The sequence below is a fragment of the Melospiza georgiana genome, chromosome 14 (assembly GCF_028018845.1).
Source record: "Melospiza georgiana isolate bMelGeo1 chromosome 14, bMelGeo1.pri, whole genome shotgun sequence".
Classification (NCBI taxonomy): Eukaryota; Metazoa; Chordata; class Aves; order Passeriformes; family Passerellidae; genus Melospiza; species Melospiza georgiana.
Genome location: NC_080443.1, coordinates 2,677,542 through 2,702,211, shown reverse-complemented (window position 1 = coordinate 2,702,211; position 24,670 = coordinate 2,677,542). Strand labels below are relative to the sequence as shown.

General features: G+C 43.0%; 2 protein-coding genes across 7 annotated transcripts in view; both read left to right on the top strand.

Moving 5' to 3' along the window:
• The window catches only part of KCTD15 (potassium channel tetramerization domain containing 15), a 246,319-nt gene that overhangs the window by 132,631 nt on the left and 89,018 nt on the right, over positions 1–24,670 (top strand). The gene's annotated exons all lie outside the window — the stretch shown is intronic.
• Positions 1–24,670, top strand: part of CHST8 (carbohydrate sulfotransferase 8) — a 203,026-nt gene that overhangs the window by 175,721 nt on the left and 2,635 nt on the right. For all 6 annotated transcript variants that reach the window (XM_058033924.1, XM_058033928.1, XM_058033927.1 and 3 more), the window contains one exon: positions 22,054–22,091. In XM_058033924.1, the coding sequence (XP_057889907.1) occupies positions 22,054–22,091 (38 nt within the window). The remainder of the gene's footprint in view (positions 1–22,053; positions 22,092–24,670) is intronic.

Here is a 24,670-nt window from a genome sequence, read left to right as displayed (position 1 = left end):
GCTCATGAGACCTGGCTGGAGGTTACCTCTGTCCTCAGGCCCCCCTTTTTGAGTTTGTTGTTGTTGAAATGGCTCCCAAGGTATTAAAAAGTCTTTTTTCCCAGCCCCACGCTTAAAGAAGAAGTTGGGATTCCTCAGCTTTGGTTTTAAAGTTTTTTTGGTTTTGTTTTTTTATCTAATACATTTTTTTGGACTTGCTGAGGTCTGTTTAGCAGGTCAGGTTGAGGCACACTGACCACCCTCAGGGCAGTGTTATCTATTTATACTAAAAACTACCTGTGCTTTATTTACAATAATTTTCCAATACCAATCACCTATGTTAGACAGTCTGTCTCTACTCTAAACCAATCCAGAAGCGCCACCATCACAGCAGAAGATGGAGAACCAGAGCAAGAAGAAGGACAGAATATGCCCAGATTCCTCCATCTTGCCTCCTGAACCCCCACTCTAAAACCCCCAAAATTCTACTTTTTCACCCTGTGGTAAATTCACTATTATTCTATTCAAACCCTTGTGGCTTGTAACTCCTCACACAAAGTTGGTCATTGTTTCCATGGGCTAAAATCAAAGGCACAGGTGTTTTTGACTCTGTGCCAAGGTCTCTGAGCCCCTTGTCAGGGTCTCAAATCACCCAGGGCAGTCAGAGGAATCTCCTGGGTTCTGACACCCCCTGTCCTCACCCCTCCCTGGGCTCAGCTGGCTCAGATATCTCCTGCATACAAGGCACAAAGGGTATTTTTGACATGATACTCAACACTTTAAATGTATCTCCCACTATCCCAAACAAAAGTTTTCCTATCAGATAACATTCCAAAAGTATTTCTATCTAACAGTTTTCTGGTCTTTCTTGATGGATTAGTAATATTGTTAGCTGCAAAACTTTTACAGTGCATAGGAGTTGACATGTTAGCTTATTATTTTAATTGCCCATACTGCTTTCTTCACACAAGGAAAATTAAAACACTTCATATTGCAGTAATAGACTTAGTGGGTGGATTGCTTGATTTGGGTTTTTTAAAAATATTGATACTTCTGAAAGTCATAAAAAATATATTCCAGAAAATACTATTATAAGAGAAACTGAATATCCCTAAAATGAGAATTTCTTAAATTAATCTGGTGTTTTCATTTAATGAAAACTTCCACTCTCAGCTTGAATCAAAATCCTGTTTCACCTGGATCTAAACTGAAAAAAAAGTAGTAAATTTTTTATTATTTTGCCCTTTGGAAAAGAGCTTTGTTGTTTAATTGCCTATACATCTGCACCTTGTCACCTGGAATAGCATCATCCATAAATTTGGATTGTTATTATGCCTGTCTGCCAGTCTTCCCACCAGGTGGTGGTAAAGCTGGGGCAGACCCAAAGCAAGAGTTCAAGTAAATTCCAGTCCAGTTTCGGGTACTTACATAATATCTGTTAGCTCTCACAATGAGAATTGTTCTCTCTCCAGTAGGACAATTGGCAGCTATTTTAAAGGTCCCAGCCCCGTGTGGCAAACAGGAGTAGATTTCTGGAATTTCTGGTTGCTGTGAGGTGCACATCACTTTCTCATTGTCCTGGCTGTGTTATCACATCACTTACTGCAAGAATACAAAAAACTCACAGCAAAGGAGCTCCGTGACACAAGGCAGTTCCTCCCTGAGGAAACAATCCAGCTATTCCAGAACTTTACAGGCTGTGTTGGTGGAGCTAAGTGATCTGGAAAGGCTCTGAGGGACTGAAATGTCCCAGTCAATGACTCAAACTACTGCCATTGGCAAAAGCAGCAGGGCTATGGTGGCCATGGGGGATTTGGTGACTACGGGGAATTTGGTGGCCATGAGGGCTTTGGTGGCCATGACGGCTTTGGTGGCCAAGGGGGCTTTGGTGGCCACAGGGGATTTGGTGGACACGGGGGATTTGGTGGCCTTGGGAGCTTTGGTGGCCTCGGGGGCTTTGGTGACCATGGGAGATTTGGAGGCCATGGGGGATTTGGTGGCCTTGGGGGCTTTGGTGGCTGCAGGGGCTTTGGTGGCCTCAGGGGCTTTGTTGGCCATGGGAGCTTTGGTGGCCTCAGGGGCTTTGGTGACCATGGGAGATTTGGTGACCATGGGAGATTTGGTGGCCATGAGGGCTTTGGTAGTCATGGGGGATTTGGTGGCCATGAGGGCTTTGGTGGCCATGGGGGATTTGGTGGCCATGGGGCATTTGGTGGCCATGAGGGCTTTGGTGGCCAAGGGGGCTTTGGTGGCCACAGGAGATTTGGTGGACACAGGGGATTTGGTGGACACGGGGGATTTGGTGACCATGGGAGATTTGGTGGCCATGGGGGATTTGGTGACCATGGGAGATTTGGTGGCCATGGGAGATTTGTTGGCCATGGGAGATTTGGTGGACATGGGGGATTTGGTGACCATGAGGGATTTGGCAGCCATGGGCCCAGGGCAGGGGGTGAACACCAAGCCCTGGAGGGGCCACGCTGGGAGCCAGGGAGGGGAAGAGGCAGATCAGAAGCAGATGCTGCCAGCTGGGACAGGCTTTGGAGCAGGGCAATGCCCTCCCTTGCTCCAGTGGCTCAGCTTGGATACTCCCCTGGGGAAGGCTCAGGATCCTCACACGGAGGGCTGGAGGTTTTCACACCTCCACATGGGCCACACCTGGCTCAGCTGCTGTGAGAGGCAGGGCCACATCTTAGGAGGGGCCAAAAACCATGAGAGCCCCCCAAAGTGCCCCAAGATCCACAGTGTGACACAGACAGGGTAAAACTCCCACCAGGGGAGGTGCCTGGGAATTCACCCCAACCTGAACCTGTATTAACCCAGGGAAATTTGTGTTTCGAAGATTTGGCCTCTTTAAGCACCACTTCAACTACTGCACATTGAAATTGCAACAGTCAAATTTTGTCACTGGATCCACGGATGGTGACTTTTCCACTCTTCTCCTTTCTGTCTCTTTCTTTCTCTCTCTTTTCCTAACTTCTTCTTCTCAGAATATATTGTAAACCAGACTAGAAATTCCAGTCAATGCCTTAGTGAGTGCCTTGTTGTGCCTGGATACGTTCAAGTATCCAGGCTAAGTTTGATTTTGCTAAGTTTGAGCTTGCTAAGTTTAAGTTTGCACAGTACCTTATTTTGGATTTTGTTTTAAAGTTTGCCAGGTAACTTATTCTACCTTATTGTTCTAAACTTGGCAAGCAGAAGTTTGTTATTGAACCTCCTGGGAATTTTGTAAAAAATTCAAAGTAAATCAGACAACCTTCCTATTTACCCATTGAGAGGATCAAAGGTGTGAATGACTAATTGATATCTAACTTGGCCTAATTTCCTACTGAGACAAGCAAAGGGTTTCCATCACTCGAAATACTAATTTTTTATATTTTTTAAGAGAGAAACTTCTTTTTTTAGTAGTCAGGCTCAGAGTTTGAGGAAGGTTTGAGGAAAAGAAGGATGCCATTTATGAGCATCAGTATTCAAACTGTCTTCCCTGGCCCGTTCCTTTCTCCTCCCTCTAAAGACATAGAGGAAGAACATGAATAGCAGTAGTTGCAGGGTCTAACAGTGCCATTTGTCACTGCCAAGATTCATCAGTGATACAGGATTACAACAGGGAACAACTGAAAGGTTAAGGATTTATCTAGAACATCTGAAGTGGATATTAAACAGAGATTAATAGCAAAGTGATTAATGGAAATTAATGTTTTCTGTCTTAGCTACTGTAGTACTGAAAACAAAGAAACTTGTTCCCTTTCCAGGAGCCATCACTGACCTCTTCCCTTGCTAGCAACACTTAGACCAGGTACATATGTTAAACATTCTTTATTTTGACTTTACTGTGCAAAAATTTAGACAAGAAAATAAATGTGTTCTCAGGACTGAAGTGCTGTAAGCACAGAGGCAATGACTTCTGGAGATGAGTGTGAGAAACAGGTTTTAGTGTCTAAATATGGTTCACTGCTGCTGAAACTGAGACCCTCTGAGCAATAAAAAATTTCATAAAAGCTCATAAAGGAAGTTTTATTGGTTTTGTAGAGCCACGATCGGGATTTTCCTTTCAATATCTATCTGGTGCCATGCTTTTTAAAAGAGTTATTGGCTTGCAAAGTTACAGGAGGTATTTAAAAGGCGTGGAGTCAAGGAGTGGCTGGGGGGTACTGGGCAGTGCTGGGTTAATGGTTGGGCTCAGTGATTGCAGAGTATTTCCAGGTGGGATCTGTGTACAAATCACAAACAGAACAGGGGAACGTGCCTTGAGCTGCTTTATTTTCCAGCATCACTCTCATTCCATGGTTATGACAATGGGAAGATGCCAGCAGCTCACATCCCAGGCTGCAGACAAAGAACTCAATGTTACAACTCACTTTATAAGTTTTTTGACCAATCACACAAAGCAAAAACACATTGACAGTAGTTCCATCCAACCACTATAAGCACCCATCCCTGGCTGCTGAGCTGACTGAGCAGGACTGACCCACAGAAAATCCTCTCTGGTCCAGCTTTCACCACAGAACCCAGCCATGCACTGCATGGGGTTCTACAAGAATACTTTTTTTTTTAAATATGAAATCTCAAACCTGAAGTTTTTCATATGTGTTAAAAATAACAACTTCTGCTATAGAAAGGAAGAAGAAAAACATTACTATTTCCATGTTGTTTTTTTGCCATAAGTGTTCTTTCTCTATTTTAACCTCCGAATGTGGACACTAAAAATCAACTAAAACCTTTTCTGCTCTTATTAAATTATGTTTAGCAAGATTTGAGTTCTTAGTGCTGTAACTCGCTGTCAAAAACACTAAAGAGACTTTTAGTTAATTTAACATAACTTGGAATGAAATATTTACTTGGAATGAAATCAGCAGTATTCTTATAAAAATACAGGATAAAAATGAGCTCATTGCCATGTCTCTCAATGTCAATAAAGGTAATGTATTTCTTATAAAGTTCTTACTTAATAGTTTTGAACTAGTAGTAGCATTTTACATGTCATGAGTATCTGGATGTTTATTTGGTTAAAGGAGACATTAAACACAGATAAATATAATTAAATACAGTTGAAACAAACAGCATTCTTCACCTGACCCAGCATTTTTATATTACTTTTAGTATTCAATAATTCTCTAATTCAATAACAAGTGAGTCAGAGTTCCTCAGTCCCTGTGTAGATTTAAGGTAAAAGGAGTCCCTATCTAGATTTCTAATTATTTGTAATTTTATTGCTTGAACAAAGCCACATACAGTTAAGGGAAGGCAGAAAAACACTCAAAGCATTAGAAATCCTAATAGGCACTTCTCTTAAGATGTTTGCATACATTCATTTTGGCTACTGTGATGCCTTTAGGGTGTTGACAGAGAAGAAAGAGAACCCTGAGAACAAATGAGAATTTGTGCAAAGCAGTAAAACAGACCCATTCCTTTTGGAGGACTCAGGGAGAAGATGGTTTAAGTAAAGATGCTACAGCTAGCTTTAGATGTCTGTAATCTTAATGTAACAGGCAGGGATTTCTTTGCATTATTTTACTGACAAAGGTGAAATCATATTTAAAAATTACTGGAACACATTTTAAAGAGTGTTGGTTATGCAGATTTTGAGATTATGACCAGAAAGTAGTATTAAAACAGAAAAACAGTGAAACTGCTCTATATAACAGTCACATATCCTATCCACATCCAAATTTGTCTGAAACACTCTACAGAACCAGATAAAACTTAGAAGCCCTGCACTAAAAGTCATTGAAGAGGCTCACATACACAAATCTAAGTTTCTCAAGGAACATTTCTATTCTCTATATTCTCTACATCAGTTATTCCACTGTGGCACTACAGGTGAAATAGAATGTGAGGCCAAACAATTGGCAAATGATATTTGAAAATCCATGCTGTAAAAGGAGTATGGACCATAAGAGCATTGGGAAAATGTTTGTGTCAACAGCATCTCCATCAACATTAGCATATAAACACAGGCAGAATTTGGGAGGAACTCCAAGACAAGTAAGGTGACACAAAGCATGACAGGAAAACCTTTTGGGCAGAAGTTACAAAAAAAAAAAATAGTAACTTTGTTCAAAAGTACTGCTTTTCATTTCAAATTCAAAAGTAACTGCAATTTAATTCTCAGCAATTTAATAAGTTGTGGAGAGCACCCTTAGAATGTTTGCAGAGCACTAACTAGCCCTGGTTTTTGGTTAATGAGCTTGCAGCACTGCACTCCTCTGGGAGGACACATCCTGCCTGTTTTATAGCTGAGCAGAGGCACAGAGGCAGTATGAGCCAAGCCTCCAGACCAAGCCGAGCCTGCCAAGCTCATAACTTCATAACTTTATGTTACATGGGCTCTGAAACCTCCCATGCTAAAAACTCTGGAAAATTAAGCCCATTTAAAATACAATCAGCAATCACGCAGTGATATTGTCTGCATTAATTAACTGTCATGGCTTTAACCTCAGCCAGTAATTAAGCATCACTTGCTCACTTCCCACGGGGGGGGGGGCGGCGAGAATCCCAGGAGTAGAAGTGAGAAAACTCATGGTTCAAAGGCAGTTTAGCAGGCTGCCCTGGGTAACCCAAAATGTGGCTGTACTCCTCATCTGTCTGTGCCCAAAAGTGTTACTGAGTCTTCAGAGCCTGGTGTCAGGGCTGGAAATGGGATTGAGGGTGCTGGGTCCTTTGAAGAGCTGGGAGTCTCTTGAGAGAGCCACCCTGGCCCTGTGGACTTGGACTCGGGCAGGGGCGCTTGGCTTCTCTCCCTTGGGGTGTTCCTGCCCCTTAGGGTGTTTCTGCCCCTTGGGTCGCTGACACAGAGCTGGGGCAGCCTGGGTGAACGCTTCCCTTTTGGGTTATCCCTAGGTTTCCCAGAGGGAGCGTTCCTGGGTCCCGCCGTGCCCGGCCGGGTTCGGGCTCTGTGTGTGCCGGAGCGCGGGAGCGGAGCGGGCCCGGCCCCGCGGCCCAGGGCGGCCCCACAGCCCGAGGGGACACAGGCCCTGCTGGGCCATCCCCTGCTGGGCCATCCTCTGCCATCCCCTGCCATCCATCTCCTGCCGTCCTCTACTGTCCCTGCTGTCCCGTGTCGTCTCCTGCCGTCCCCTGCCATCCCCTGCTGTCCTCTGCCATCCTCTGCTATCCATCTCCTGCTATCTTTGCCATCCCCTGCCATCCTCTGCCGTCCCTGCCATCCATGCCCTGCCATCCCCAGCTGTGCCCTGCCATCCCCTGCTGTCCCTGCCGTGCCCTCCCATCCCCTGCTGTCCCTGCCATCCCCTGCCATCCATCCCCTACTGTCCCTGCTGTCCCGTGCCATCTCCTGCCATCCCCTACTGTTCCCTGCCATCCCCTGCTGTCCCCTGCCATCTTCTGCCATCCCCTGCCATCCCCTACTGTCCCTGCCATCCCCAGCTGTGCCCTCCCATCCCCTGCTGTCCCTGCCATCCTCTGCCATCCCCTGCTATCTCTGCCATCCCCTGCCATCCATCCCCTGCCATACTCTACCACCTCCTGCCAAGCCCTGCTATCCATCCTCTGTCCTCCTTGCCATCCCCTGCCGTCCCCACACAGTCCCTGCCAGATTTCCCCTCACAGGTCAATCCTCACCCCTGGCTGGGCTCCAGCCCTGCCCCAGTCCCATCGCTGCAGGAGCCAGGCCCAGGGCTCGGGGCAGGGCTGAGCCACGGCCCGCTGCCCTCAGAGCCACCCTCAGGGGACTCCCCACCCCTCTGTGTCCCCTGGAGTCCCTGAGCCCTGGCAATTCTCTGTCTAGTGATCAATCACTGTTATTTTTGCTGGATGCTGTTTGTCCCGTTAGTAAACTGTTATTTTTTTCACTTACAGATATTTGTATTTCATTTCTCCTTACTGGTGGAAAGGGATCAGTTAAAGCTATCAGGGAAGGCAGCTCATTGCAGAGTGTCTGCCTCTTCAATTGCCTTAACACGAGACACAGGCAAAGCCAGGCAAGGCACACACACAGCAAAGCAAAGCAAAGCAAAGCAAAGCAAAGCAAAGCAAAGCAAAGCAAAGTGAGGATTTCATCCCCTGCTTCCCAAAAGTTCAGCAGGGCCCCCTCAGGTGTCAGTGGCTGCCCAGCCACCATCAGTCCATCATCCTCCTCTTCCTCCTGTTCCCAAGCTTTACACAGTGGAATGGCACACACTGTGGATCACTTGGGGTCAGCTGTGTCCCCTCCCAAATTCTGGAGCAAACAATTGGCAAATGATATTTGAAAATCTATGCTGTCAAAGGAGCATGCACCATAAGAGCACCATTGGGAAAATGTTTGTGTCAACTGCATCTCCATCAACATTAACATATAAACACAGGCAGAATTTGGGAGAAACTCCAAGACAAGTAAGGAGCCTACTCCAGCCTACTCCATTTGAGTGCAAGGAACAGCAAAGGACTTGACTTTGTGTAAGCCCTGCCCAGCAGTAACAAAATCTAACCTGAATTTCAACACTGATCCCAGCACAAATGCAAAATACAGCCCCATAATAGCTACCTTGGAGAAATTGATTCTATCCCAGCCAAAATGAGCACAGTAGCAACCTCTGAAATTGCCTGACCCACACAGAGCCATTTACTAACAGCAGATTACTTCAGAATTTTTCTTCCATTAATTCACTTCAAGACAATATCTGCTGACTTGTGGTTTGACAAAAGGTTTTTTTATTAAAACACACCATTATGAAATACAAAATAAGGCACTACAGAAAAGATCTCTTGAGGATGCAGTGTTGCAAAACTATATTCAGACTTTATGCCAGAGGTTCTGTATCCAAACTTTTAGGATATTATAGCTTCTCTGTAAAAATAAAGCACGCAATGCATCATTCAGTCTTTCAGCAAGCTTCCCCAACTAATCCAGCAGCACTAGGCTGGCAGCTGGGTTCAGCACACCAGCAAGAACCAAGTCTGCTAAAGACCACACTGCCCATCTCCCCCACAGTGTATTCCTTTTATTACAAAGGTAGTTTGAAAGCTTGGCCTGAAGTGTCTGACAGTCACCAAGGAAATCACTCACATTGCTTCTTCCAGCACTTGCTGTCAACAGATTGGCAATTTCCACCTTCCTTAATGGGGAAAAAAAGGGGAAATTATGACAAGTAAGGGGCTGGAATTTCATTTGTTTACAAGAAAAAATTGAATCCATAGCTCTATGAGGTACTAGATTGAGACCAGATCAAGCTTACTGTAATTTCAATTATTTCATTTTATTAATGTAACACATTTTTCTTATAAGATTACCAGCCTTGCACCTCATACAAAGCATACAAGTGAAAATGCACATTTCTCAAGTTCCTCTGGGTAAAATTGGCTTGAGAGATTCTCTGAGGAATATGCCCTGAAGAATTTCATTTTTGTGCAAGCAAACCAAATACACAAGAAGTTACTGGGAGGAATTTAAGGCCTTGCTACTATGCATTTTCTCAAAGTGGAATCTTTATGTTCTGAATAGCAAAAAGTATAGAAAAGCTATCAGAAATTGCATGTGATGTGCCTCTGCAAGTTTTAGTTCATTTGAGCTCCACAAAGAAAGTTTAGAGCTTCTTTGAAAAGAGAATCTGAGATTGCATGAAAAGCATAAACCCAATTCCTGCCAGAAGGCCCTTGTTGCCTTCAGATGAAAAAGAAAATCTAAAAGGACTAAAAAGCACCAAAGCTGGATTTGCATGAGGAGCAGACAGAAATTTAAATTCATTCTAAAGAATGATGCAAAACATTTTTATTTCTTTGGCGTTATGTTTTTGACATCTTCACTTTTTGGATAATTAAATCTTTTTCTATAGAGATTTATGACAGTTTTGTAAATGCTGCCCCTTTTTAGGCAAAGACAGAAGACTGGAAAAAAGTGAGAGTAGTGAAGTAGTGGTGTTCCTTTCCATGCCTGCTCCTGATGGTTTTAGTTTTTCTTGAAGCAGAGACACAAAGAAGTTAAAAATGAGACCAAAACTTTACTCTGTGTATTTTTTAACACATACTTATTTTCTCATATTATAATTCTTGCAGAAGTAAAAAAGTCACTGACAATTTTATCCTTTTTTTTTCTTAAATGAAATTTAACAGGAAGAAACTTGCTTTTTGCAAGCGCCTAGTGGTTTTCAATTGGTTTCAGAGGAGCAGCACTAATTTCCCAATCCTTTCAGGGAAAAGTACAGTGAGAAAAGGAGGATTGAGTAAAGAGATTAGGAGAGCAGATTACCACCACTTGTAAAAATCCATTTGTGTTGCTGCTTGCTCATGGAGGAGCTGATCCAGTACCCACTGAAGTAAAGGCCAAATTTTCATATTTGAAAAGACAATAATATACAATTAAAGATAACTATTGCTTAAGCAGAAGCTGTTCTAATACTGCAACAAAGGGAATTTTAAACCCCTGCTTCCAATTCCAATTCTCAGAGTAGCAAGTCTTCAGACAGTACAGTGCAAAGGTTTTAAATATTTTATTTCTGAATAATGAGTAATAAAACTTAGGGAACTCAGTCATTTGAGTAAAACCTTTTTTTTTCCTTTTTTGCCCAATGAATCTACTCTAAGGCCATGAAAAGATCACCAAATGGGATTGTCAAATATTTACGCATAGAGTGCAGCCTGTAAGCAACAGAAACATGAGACAGAAAGTGTCACAGACACATTTTATGAAATATCCTTTTGTTAGTGTTTTTTCTCCTGAGAAGCTGAGAGGCCTCAGAAACAAAATGCAAACAATGATTATCTGCTGCTGTGGAATGCAACAGGTGCATCTGTGATTGGTCTCATGCGGTTGTTTCTAATTAATGGCCAATCACAGTCCAGCTATCTCAGACTCTCTGGTCAGTCACAAGATTTCATTATCATTCCATTCCTTTCCTTTCCTTGCTAGCCTTCTGATGAAATCCTTTCTTCTATTCTTTTCACACAATTTTAGTATATAATTTTCTTTTAGTATAATATATATCATAAAATAACAAATCAGCCTTCTGAAACATGGAGTCAAGATTCTCATCTCTTCCCTCGTCCTGGGACCCCTGTGAACACCACCCCACAGAAAGCAGCACATCTGAAGGAAAAGGGCATCTCAGGTGGAACAAACAGGCAGGCCAGCCAAGGCCTGTAGTGAGCCACTCTTCTGCAGTCCCAGGGTTTAAACAGCACCAGGCAGAGGCAGCCAAACAAGGGATCAGCTTGAATTGCAGTGTGTAACTCACACACATCCAGCCAGGCTTCACAGAGCTCTACCAGGCAGAGTGCTGCCTCTGCAGACTGAAACAGAGGGGCAGATTGTGTCAGAGATCCTTCAGCCAACGCATAACAGAGAGAATGGATCATGTACAAATGTGTGCAGGGTACTGAGTGAGCCCTGGTTATATTGAAATGCTCTGAGCAATTGTCATAGAAAAGGGATCAGCGAAATCAGACACATTCACACACTTTCATCAGCTAAATAAAAGTTCCGTTCCCAGCTAACCATATTCAGCAATCAATTGGCTACTCACTGTTTGTATGCACTGACTTTAAAAATCGGATGATTCAATTGTCATAGCAACTGTATCCCAAATTTGGGCTGTCAGGATATATGCAAACAATCCACCTCTCAATTCATACAGCCCCTCCTTGGGCTGATGCAGCATTATACACTGGGGTACTAGAAAAATCAGTAAGTGCTATTATGTGTGAATGAAAAACACAGAAGTGCCCATAAAATGGCAGTGGAAGAAGGGATCTCACTTCAGGCACCACTGGTGGTTCAGACTGACAGAGAGAGGCAGCTACAACAAAGCCTTCTGCCTCCTACATGTAGGGGGATATAAGAAAATATAAGAAAATAAAGCTAGTGTAGAAAGTAATCTTACCCCTAAGGAGTTGCAGCTGGGTTAATTATCAAAGATTAGGAGCAGGCCTGACTTTAACAGGCCACAGCTGTAAGCAATGAGAAGAAGAGTGCTATAAAAGAGGTGGGTGGCTGGAGTCAGTTGGCTGCTTTGTGAAGGAGAAAGAGTCAGTGCTCTGAGGAGCTGACCATGAGAAACACCAAGAAGGTATGGAACTTTTGTGATAAGGAGACAACAGTATGGAACCCCTGCAGTAAGATGATAACACCTGCATGCCAGGCTTCCTGGGAAGGAAGCAGGGAAGAGTGCCCAAGTGGGGAGTACCTGTCTGCTCTCCCTGCCAGAGCAGCTGTGGCCCCTCTGGAAGAGCAGTGCAGCTCACCCAGGGGTGCAGATGGACAGAACAGTCACCAGTCCCCACAGAAGGCTTGTTTGCTCTCCCCATGTTCCTGAGGTGCCCTGCCACACCACAGCTGCAGCAGCTCCTTTACTTCTCTGCCAGATCCCAGCTGTGACAGTGCAGAGGAGGGGATGAGGTGCAGTGCCCTGGCAGGAGCAGCAGAGTGAGGAGATGGCCATGTGGGTAGGTGAAAGCTGTCCCTGCAGCAGCTCCCTGACTCTATGGGCAGCCAAGTGGAGGAGAATGGAAACCATCCCAGCAGTGCTGGGAAGTGCACAGGGAGAGAGAGAGGCACCAAAGGCCTCCCTCCAATGCCAGAACCAAGCTGCAAATGCATCAGAGTCTGGGATATCCACTTTGTAATGGTAAGAGCTGTGGCCTGAAGTTTAACAGAGCAAACATCCTCCAAATTCCACTGCTACTAAATTACTTTTCAATGTTCATGTGACATAAAGCTTTGTTTAAATCAATCTTATGTCCTGGAAACACCTGAACCTCTCAGGCACACACCACATGAAGCATTGCGTCCTCAGCAAGGCATGTCCATTTTAGACTTTCCAGGTGTTCCACTATCAATTTTCATTGAACCTTGCATGGCCAAGGAGAACACATGAACATCAAACTGCCCCTTATGGAGAAATTGGGAATTCCAAAAGGTTCACAAAATCTATAAATGGCTCAATGCTTTAAAAAGTATTGAGCTTACTAAAACTCAATGCTAGAACTTTGATTCCTACCTGGTTGCACCTCAGGTCAAGTCCTAGGTACCATCTAATGCCGCCTGAATCCTGGAAGTAGTCAGCACTCAGTTTTTGAGCAGAACCATTTCTCCCTCAGTCCCACTGATAGGAAAGTCACTTCAGGACATTATTCTCACGCACCCATGTTGTTCTACCCATCATTTATGAAAACCTGGCTGAAGGAGTGCAAGTGAGCTCCTCCACAAAGGGTAGAGCCAGTGAGAAATGGCAAACAGCAAAGCCCCACTGCCCTTCCAGTGCTCAGGAATAAAGAGTCTGACAAGGAGCTCAACCCCTTACATGGAGCTTCCCAAGAAGTGGTTCTTTCTCACAGGGCATGAATCCAAGTCTGTCCAATTATCACCCTGTCTGCACCAAGTTTTGTAGCTGTTGCAGGTGTTAACCTTTTTTTTTTTTTAATGTTCCATATTGATCTCTTATAGTAAGAAGTCTTGTCAATACCAACTATGAGGACAGGAGAAAGGGAACCTCTATCAGTTCCAGTTAATTGATGGTAACATAATAATATGCACCATTTGGATACACATCTGTGCTTTTTGATCTCCAGTCAATCTATCAAAGCACTGAGCTTCAGCACTCAGAGGCATGCCTGTGTAGATGTACGTTTTCAATTTTGCCTGCAGCCTTCTCTCTTTCCATTTGTGCTTTCTTTTCCAAAGAAACATCTCTGCAGAGTGACATGAAAGGAGTCCAAAATTCTACCTGTATTATTTTGTCTCCCCTCCAATAGAAAGACCAGTGAAGCTTTCATGTCTGACTTGCACAATGTCTGGAAACATTTCTGGGTTCTGGATGAGCTCTTCTAAGGAGCTACATGAAGTCAAATTACATGAAGTGCTTGCTTGAAATTCATTGAAATTCCTCTGGTTACCTGAATAGTTCTACAGGCTACTAAATATAAATGCAGTGCTAGATTTTAAACTTTAGCTTTTACTTTTTAATAAATCTGGGAAAGTGTAATGTCCTTGCCAAAGTCATGCTACGAAGGCAATATGCAAATATTAAATATGAGAATGTAGAATAACTGAAAGGTATTAAGTAGAAATTGGAAGTAACTGCTGACAGTGCCTGAAAGCTAATGATGTTAATTAACAGTATTCCCAGGGATAGGTCCAAAGAAGGAATGGGGAATGCAATAACACAGACCTGACTTTTCTGTTTTCTTTATAGAATTCTTATCGAATATAAATTAAGTCAGAAAATGGCAAGTTCCAATTAGTATGGCTAGATAGCAAAGGAGACAAAGTAAACAAGTGGCTGTACCTTCCTCATAATGAACTCACAAACAGCTCCTCCTATTCTTTCAATTAAGCCTCCAATATAAATGTGTCATGCCCTTTTCTTTATTGGTTATCATAGAAACAGAGCAAGCCTAAGTTTCATCATTATTTAGTCAAGAGGATGGATTTAGTTTATATTGGAATATAAGACCATTCTGGAAAAGCACAATATTATATGTGTGTGTGTTCTCATAGAGTTTATATGCCTGTTCTTTTAGTATGTTGCAAGTCAAAGAAGTACCAGGGTTTCCAATCACAGTTAATAAAATAATCTTTTCCTCAGTTAGCTTCCAGTTTCACCAACAGAGCAGAGGACAGTTCACAGCCCCATTACAAACTCTGGGTGCAAATGCATTATTTTCTGGACAAAGGTAACACCACAGATTCAGACAATACTCAGCTACCAATGTCAGCTGTGTAGGCAGTGGGACGTACAAGAATGACATAATAACACTTTATTTGAGTTTTGATTCAAAAGGAATTTATTCCTTTAAAATGCTACTGTTTCTGTTTCTGCTTCTCGCCTGCTTTCACTTTGACAAATAAAAAATTTGAGAGGCAACCCCTATCAAAACAATTATTTCTCATGAGGCTGTGTTTAGAATAATAAAAAAATAAACATCAGCTTCAAGAGATGGTATTTCTGACTAGTACACAACACAAAAATATGCACAGCAAGCAGGCAGGAGGTACAGAGCCTTTCTGAGGGGCTGTGCTGGTTTTGCACGGCCTGGCTCCTGGTGGCAGGGGGGGCACAGAGGAGGTGCAGGGAGAAGCTGCTGGAAGCTCCCACCGTGTCCAGCAGAGCCAGTCCCTGAGGGCTCTGAACATGGCCCTGCTGCTGGCCAGGGCCAGGGAGAGATGATGGGAATGCCTCTGGGAAAACATGGTTAAAAAGAAAATCAGAACAAAGGGAGGCACTGGTAATTCCAGATAGAGAAGAGGAGGAGGTGAGAACATGTGAGGGAAACAACATGGAGACACCAAGGGCAGTGGGGAAGGAGGGACAGGAGGTGCTCCAGGGGCCAGAGCTGGGGCTCCTTTGCAGACCCTGGTGATGATCATGGTGAGGCAACTGTGCCCTGCAGCCCTGGGAATCCATGGGGATGCAGAGATCCACCCACAGGGAATGGGGATCCAGGGGGATAGAGAGATCCACCCACAGGGAATGGGGATCCAGGGGGGATGCAGAGATCCACCCCCAGGGAATGGGGATCCATGGGGATGCAGAGATTGATCCACCCACAGGGAATGGGGATCCAGGGGGGATGCAGAGATTGATCCACCCACAGGGAATGGGGATCCAGGGGGATGCAGGGATCCATCCACAGGGAATGGGGATCCAGGGGGATGCAGGGATCCATCCACAGGGAATGGGGATCCAGGGGGATGCAGGGATCCACCCCCAGGGAATGGGGATCCAGGGGGATGCAGGGATCCACCCACAGGGAATGGGGATCCAGGGGGATGCAGAATGCACCCCCAGCCCTGGGGAGGTGCCCACAGCAGAGCAGGGCATCCCTGGGTGAGGCTGTGACCCTGTGGCAGACCCAGGGGACAGAGGGGCCCTGTCCCCAGGCTGGAGCAGCCTGTCCTTGGACACTGCAGCCCTGCACAGACAGACAGACAGACAGACAGACAGACAGAGCCATCCCAGCAGGTTTGGGAGGGCTCTGTGCCCCGGGAGGGACTCAGGTTGAGTTTGGCTGCTGCTCAGAAGATGGATCCAAGCTGGAGAAGTTCACAGAGAAATGTCTCCCATGGGTGGGACCCCACGGTCCCACAGGGGAAGGACTCCTCTCCCTGAGCAGTGGAAATCTGGGGTGATGAACTGACCAAACCCCCTGCCTTCTCCCTGAGCTGTTGGTGAGAAGTAGGGAGGGGTTGGGGGAAGAGAAGGTGTTTTTAGGGGCTTATTTTAATTCTCATAATCCTCCTCTGATTTTGTTGGTGATAAAATTCACTTTGCATCTCTAAATTTAGCCTGTTTTGCCCTTGGAGTGTTTTCTCCCCTCCTAATATCAACTCATGAACCTTTCAGTTATTTTTTCCCCTCTCCTCTCCATAAGTGAGTGACTTTGTGGGTGTCTGGAATTTGATCAGTGTCAAACAAGACAGGGAGAAACAACATCAGGAAGATAATCTGGGTATTTTGTCAGAGAAACACTGTGTCAGTGTTTCTGTCAGATGAACACCATCCTCAGGTGGGAGCTGTATCTCCAAGAAGTGGGTACCCAGCTGCACACCTGAGATTCCCCTCCTGGGAAAGGAAGGCCAGCCATGTGGGAAGGGTGGCCTAAGTTAGGCTGCCAAGGGGGACACAGCACCTTGGATATGAGGGAGTTAATGGGGGACCAGGAGGGAAGCAGTGACACCATGGCAGGGCTGTGCTTCAGAAAAGCTCTGTGCAGGTTTGCTCTTCCAGCACAGGGATCAGCCACTGGTGCATAAATCAACTGGGAACACCAACTTCTTTGGCAGGATGAAAGTCCTCAAGAGGCAAATATTAAAAGTCACTTAATGTGTGTACTGATCTCTGCTTTGGCTTCCCCGATTTGTAATTTTTTCTTGTTCAAACTGATGGATGAACTGAATGTTTTTAATTATTTCCAGGCTATGCCCTTCAGAATTGCACTGCTTTCCCTGCATACAGTACTTCTGTCCAGAGACTCCCTTGCTTCATTAAGATGGAAAATCATTTCAGTTCCAAAAAGCCAGAGTAATGGTGTTTTAATCAAGTGAAGTGCACACAAGCTGCTACCATCCTGAGCACCCCCTGACACAAATGCAGCAGCACAGGGGCGCATTGCATGCTGCCTGTGGGATGCAGGAACCCCAGATCCCCTGCTTTGGAAATGACACCACAGATTCACCTAGAAATGCCACTCTTTCACCCAGAAATACCACCACAGTTTCACCTAGAAATGCCACATTTTCACCTAGAAATGCCACCACAGTTTCACCTAGAAATACCACTTTTCATCTAGAAATGCCACCACAGTTTCACCTAGAAATGCCACATTTTCACCTAGAAATGCCACATTTTCACCTAGAAATGCTGCCACAGTTCACCTGGAAATGCCACCACAGTTTCACCTAGAAATACCACCACAGTTTCACCTAGAAATGCCACAGTTTCACCCAGAAATACCACCACAGTTTCACCTAGAAATACCACAGTTTCACCTAGAAATACCACATTTTCACCTAGAAATACCACCACAGTTTCACCTAGAAATGACGCCACAGTTTCACCTAGAAATGCCACATTTTCACCTAGAAATACCACCACAGTTTCACCTAGGAACGCCACCACAGTTTCACCTAGAAATACCACCAGTTTCACCTAGAAATGCCACCACAGTTTCACCTAGAAATACCACCACAGTTTCACCTAGAAATGCCACATTTTCACCTAGATCCAATGGCTCCACCTCTGAAGCTGGCTTGGACAGAAAAGCAGAAGAACAATGGGAAGTAATGGTGTGTTAGCACAACACCAGCACAGGAGAGGGGGAAATGAGGCTCTCTTTTTGGGAAGTGTTCTACTTCACCACAACAACTCCTTAAGAATAAGCCATCAGTCAGAGTTCAAAATTCCTCAAACAATAGTTGAACTATTAGAACTTGTATGCTTGACAATGGTAGGATTTAAACAAAAAGCTCAGAATTCAGGACAAATGTGTTACCTGAGTTACAAAGGAGCTCACACATGAAAGAAAGCTCAAAGAGACTAAAAAACCCCAAACCTCAGCAGCTTGGAGAACTTCTGATATCTTCCAAAAATAGGGGGAAAAAAAGAAGCTCTTTACTCAAAGCCAAGATTAACTACTTAGAGCTGCAAAGGCCTGATTTGGAGACTGCCCCAGAAATATTCCATTATTTCCACCAGTGCAGAGGAAATCAGCACCAAACCTATCTGCCAAGGGCTGGACATCATCATTCACCCCCACACCCACCAGCAGAGTTTGTCATGTGTGGGCTGTGACACCCATGGGATCAGATTATTTAGATATTTCTATTATTTATATTTATATTTAGATATCAGATTATTTAGATTCTATTCTCTGCACAGGTTGGCTTCTTTCCTGGTGTACAATTCAAGATCTGCTGCTGCTTTGCTAAGCCTTCTTTACTTGGCCTCATTAATTCCATCTGTATTAAAATGAGATGTTGTGTGTAGCTTAGATGGAGCTTTTGAAGGCATTTTTCCAAATGAAATTGTAAGTTTATGTTAGGAAAAGGATTTATAGCACATAGTTAAAACAGGCACACATATAAAGTCTGCTCTAATTAGGCATTAATTTTTGCAGAACATGCTTTTATTTTAGAGGTTTATATATTTCAACAACATTCCAGATGTGTATAGTACATCTATATTTTTTATAGATGTAAAACCAAATAATTTATTATGGTAGCAATCTTTAACTAAATTTCTTTACTGAGTAATTTAATTCAAAGAGGCAAATAACTGGACACCAGACTAAGTTAGAATCAGATATGGGGAGGTCTTTCATACTGTAGAAGGTGAGTTAAGTTTAAATTTTAAAAAAGAAAAAAGAAAGGAAAAAAATTGTCTTGATTTTCTGACCAATATTTTTGGGAAAATCTTCTTCCAGCTAAATTGTTTTCATGTTTATCAGAATTCTGAGTACTACTCTATTAATCATTCTGCAATTAAGTACACATTCCTGTCTGAGAAAAGACCTAAGACTGGGGCATATGTGGATAGGACACTTGACACAGATGTTGCTGAAATGCCATAACATCCATCCAGAGTAAATGTCACAAATCTGTTTGGGTGAAGCAAACAAGAGCACTCTGTGCACAGAAGCCCTGTAAAGGATGAGTTGCAGATGCAGACTTGAAGTTATCATTTTTATTAAAAAATACTTCAGCTGTAGTTGAGTCTCAAACCAGAGCAAAACACCAGAGGCAAACCAAAATTAGGTCTTGAAGCAGAGACAGAGGAGAAGGCAGAATGGTAAAACTATACAGTATTACACAAGGAAGATGAAAGCCATTTTATCGTGTTGCTAGTAGCCTTTGGAAAAGAAAATAAAGAATAGCTCACAGTGGATTTCACTGTGTGGATAAAGCACGGGCCAGGCTCAAGCCTGGAAAATCATGGTCCCACAAGTGGGAGAGAAAGGAACACCCTGAAAACCAACACAAACAATCTGTAATTAGAGAATGAGTCTGTCCCTGCTTTCCCTCTGTGTTGGGCACTGTGAGGTGTTGGCCTCATCACATCTAAGAGTTATTGATCACTGCCTTCAGCTGCCTGCACCAGACACCAGGGCTTTATTTATGGCCAAAAATATTACCCTTTTGGCAATAATGTCAAAGACCTGGTAAAAATATGGATTGTAAAGGTGTAGCATAACAATAAATTTAGATTTTGATTAGTGTGATAGATTTGTGCAATATGACTTCCCTGACTTCACTGCACTTAAAAGGTTTTGATCGTGTAGATTTAAATCTGAAGTGACAGACTGTATCATGAGAAAGACAACTGAAAGGAGCCAAATTTAGATGTCACAAATTCAGAAAACATCAAAGAGATTGGCAAGTGCTTCACCAAACATTTATATTAAGCAGGAATTATTGTTCTGATTACATCTTAAAGCCAGTAAATGAATAACCATTTTTAAATGGTTACTCATCTCCTCCTAGCATTTATTTTTCATTTTTCAAAGCAAAGCATATCAGTACAAATTATTAATCTCTCAAATAAGTTATCTTTATTAAACACCACTATGAAAAAATCATAATTAACCACAAAATAGTTAGGTCTCATACCTGCTCTTTGCATTTTGTGGGGTTTTATTAATAATTATCAGTCATGGCACCAAATTTAAGAGGTAATTACACAAAGTGAGTGGGTTTGCTGCAAGGTACCAGAGCTTGCTTTAAGTCAGAACAAACAATCACAACTGAAGGAAACTAACCCTAAGTTACATTACAATTTGGACCCAACAAATGCTCAGTATTTGTAACTGATTCCATCTGAAACACTTCCCCAATTTTTTGATAAGTGACCAAAAGACTTTCCTCACCTATTTAAGTTTTCAACTGTTAAAAAGCTCAAAATACTTTTGGAAAGGGAACACATCTTCCCCATCTTATAAGTACCTACTCCGAGTAGCTGTATTAATGATGCCTTGGAGCAAAGGCCAAGCAGCTCAAACAGCTTCAAATTAGGCCCTTAGGGTTAGCAAAAAAGCAGCAGTTACATTTACTGACAAATGCAACATTTCCATGGGATGAACAGATCAGCATGCTTTAGTATCAGTTGTTTCAAAGTGCTGCTGCTCAGGTTTTGCTGGGTTTTTGGACAGCAGGTTCCTGCCCTGCCTTGCTCTGCAGAACATTACACAGCAGTAGAATAAATGTGGTTTTGTACCGATCACACCAGGAGCTGGAGAAGAGCTCAGGATCTTCTCCTAAAGCTTGGTACAGCAGAATCAGCGTCAGGTCTCCAGAACCCACGCAGGAATGCTGCAGACAAGCTCTCTTTCTCTTTAATAGACACCTTCTGACTTTGATTTGCAGCTAAACATTTTTGAGAAGCAGCTAGGAGAAGCCTGAAGGTTCCTCCTGTAAGGTGTCTAAAGCTTATTTCTGATGAATTAAAACAATATGCTCTTTACTTGTAATAGGCACAGAATCACAATGTCCCACACAACCTCGAGTTCATTGCTGACAAATTGCAGAAGTGAATTCAAGCTCAAACAAAAGCCAAAAGCATCATCTTAGAGGAGCTCTTGGAGCACAGAACAATCAGAGCAATTTTATTTAGACTCTACTACAAATATCTATGAGTTTGTAGATCTGATTTCAAAAATAAAGCATGACTGATCATCTAGGCTGGGCTTGTTTCTTTGGCTGCAGCAGGTCACAATGTGAATTATCATGCAAGGAGTTCCTGAGAGCTTTCCTGGCACTATGAAAATCAACCTGATGGGGCTGACAGAGCTTTCACTTAATGCTGTGCAAGATCTTTAGCTGTAATTGTCCTTGTCCAAAAGGCTGTGGATTCATCATGCAGACTTATTGAACTGAAGTCTTCAAGCAGCATTGACAGTGATGACAACAGCTCTGGCAGTTGAAAAGCCCCAAACAAATGTCATAATTCAGTAGTGTTTCCATTATCCATTTCTGCATTATTAAGTTATACCTAACAAAGGTTATGGTCATGAGAGAAACCCTACACATCAGCTAAAGCTGCCAATTCGGATTTTCACATCTTTATTATTCTATTTTCAGGTAAATATCACTGTAGAAGTCAGAAGATTAGAGAAAATATGATTCTGTGTTGTTTGCCTCTCCCAAAGTGTGCAAATATTACCTCACACATGACTCCACAGTGTGTTGCCTTTACAGCAGAGTACTCATGCAAGCTGTGATTAGGATTAATTCTGCCCTATCAAAGGTTCCAGGGTCCAAGCCATACAGGTTTGGGTAAACACACAAAGGAGAGCTTTTTTCTGGTTTTGTTTTAGATCTCTAACCTGGAATCACAACCTTCAGCTGATTCTTGTTCTGCTTTTTAACTGAGGTTCAGCAATCACTTCTGTTCCACTTTCGTTCATCTCAGTTTCCCCATTTGTAAAAGGGTGAAAGTCATAGAGTCTTTCCCTCCATTTCACAATTTTATGACATCTATACATAAAGATGCCTTTCAAGGATTATTGTTGCTAGAAATATACATTAATTATGGTTCACCATTGATTTATTTGTCATTGCTTTAACAACACTGGCTGTATCAGTATAGAAGAGAAGAAACTAATGTTTTTTATTTCTAAATAATTACTTTACTTTCTTTCTTTGTTTAGGGATAAAATATAACATGGGATTCCAGCAACCAAAAAAAGTAAGTTTTCAGAAGTACATAAAGAAAATTGTACCCATATTCTGAGTATGGAGTACAGATAGAGATGGCTCAGATAAGGCCACTACATGGAGCTGAAGCACTGAAAAGGAAAGATGCATCAAAAACTTAGCCATGAAAATGCAAATTTCCCTCTTAAAATAGCAATTTGATAAGCTATGCAACTTCATTTTTATGAGGTTTTTTTCCTAGACTGGGTATTGCTAAAAGATACTGTAAACTTTGCATATATTAATATTCTGTATGAAATCACACTGATCAAATGAATGCCTTGAGAGGTGCTTAAAAACAGGCTCAGGAAAAATTCTGGTGAAATTCCCCCATCTAGTGGCAGTCAGGCTGCGCGGGGCTGCCTCCAGCAAGGACGAGAGCAAACTCTGCAAAGGAGCAGCCGTGCCCAGCCCTGCCCAGATGTGCCCAGCTGTGCCCAGCTGTGCCCAGGTGCCATCGCCTGCTCGGGCAGGTGGCAGGGATTGAGAGCTGCTGGGAAAGATGAAAGTTGGACAAGAAAGTATGACAAGTATGCTTGGCGGAAAGATTTTTGAATGTAGAATCTGGTGAAGGAATAGAGATGGAAGGAAGTTTTGATATAGAAAGGAATTGCTGAGCCAGTCTCGCTGGATAACCAAGGAGGCAAAGGGTGTGTTAGTTAGAAGGGGGTTTTATGGCTTACAGCAAAAGATAAACCCACCCCAAACAAGAAGATGTTTTTACCAAGCAGAAGGATAGCACAGGCAAACAAGTCAGCAAATGTGGCAAGTAGAAAAAAGGTTTCAGAATTTTCCACTGCAAGAAAACTGAAAAACAACTTCTAGCTTGGAGAACAGTAGCATGAATATGGTAATTACAGTAGTTATGATAGGCTAGAGATTATAGTTAAGGTGTAGATTGGTTCTACTGTATTAAGATGCTCAGCAAAGAAAAGTCTATAATGCATTGTAACCAAAAAAAAAGTATATAATGCATTGTGACCAAAAGAAAAGTATGTAATGCATTGTGATCCAAAAAAAAGTATATAATGCAATGGAACCAAAACCAAAGGGTCTCCAGGCCTGCCTGCAGCTGGAGCTGACAGCTGTGGGCACAGCTCTGTCACCCACAACCCTGGGCTGCTGTAACACCTTGGATACAATAAACTGCATTTTGGAGAGCCCCTGGGGTCCCACATCCCTCATTCAGGCTCTCACTGGCAGCTCCCCTGCAGCTCCAGCCCGACCTCCTGCACCCAACTTGCACTGACAGGAGGCATTCAGTTTGCCCAAAAGCTCCAGGGCCATCATCAGCATCATTAAAGGTGCAGAATTCCAGGAAGCCTGAATCTGATAACCTTTAAATATCAGCCATGTCATGAGTAAATGGGATTGAATTGCAGCCAGTCTTGTAAAGGGTAATGTTTAGAAATACATCTGGTATTTACAAAGACAAACACATTTCTGACAACAGAAACAACCTCTGAAGGTGAGGAACAATCACTCCCAACACTGAATAGTGTTTTGCATAACAAATTATCAGTTGGTTTCCCAGGCTGCACACCACCTCCACGACCAGAGCATCCAACCTGAATTCTGCAAATGTCCTAAAACTTGTGTTTAAGACTGATCTGTTGTGTTCAAGTTTTTTGTATATATATATATATATCATTACAAGCAAGTCACCTACAAAAAACTTTTTTTTTTGTTTCTTGTCACCAATGTTTTTAGTAATGAATCCTGAATCTCTTTTCTGAGACTTTTTTATTCTCTGACCTTTAACAAGAATGTGACAAGATAAAACCTCCCTGACAGAACAACTATGTCACCTATTGCATTGCTTTTTTTCAGACAACAAAGACTTGTAAAATTGATTAAGATTTAATCTTAAAGAGCACCCTGAAAGAGCACGACCCTTCTAATCCCCAATTGTACACCTTAAAATTCACACAGTATCTTATTTTTAAGCCAGTTTTAAATACTATTGGGGGAATCCTGAAAATCAAAAATTTAAATTTAAAATTGTAAGCCCTCTAACTAAGTATTTTGGGTCAGCAATAAGCATTCTGCAACTACATATGGTCCTCTGTTGAAACACTCCATGGTAGTTTATATGCTACTCTGATCCAGGTAACCTCAAAATGGGGATGACACACAGCTAAACAGTGACCAGAACATAATTTTAATCTTAATCTTAGAGGCATAGACAGGATTTAATTCAGCTACCTGGAAAAGCAGGAAGTGATGGAGCACACCTGGGCTGTAGGCAGGGAGTATTAACAGAGATTCCCCAGTGAAAAAGAGCAGGTCCCACAAGCCTCACCCACAGACCTGCTGTAGTTACTCAGTTTTTGCTGCCCTGATCCCAGCCCCAGCTTCATTCCCACCTCTCACTGCTCATTGTTTCCATTGCTCTGCCCCAGGCTCAGCTCATCCAGCCTCCCTTTGGGTTTCCCTTCATGCTGCCCTCCCCAAAATCACTTCTTGTGTGCCAAACCTCTCCATTTTCACTGACACCTTCCTGTTTCCCTCTGCCCCCATTTACATCTCACTCCACCTTGCAAACCCTACAAACCCCCTCCCTTCCCCTCT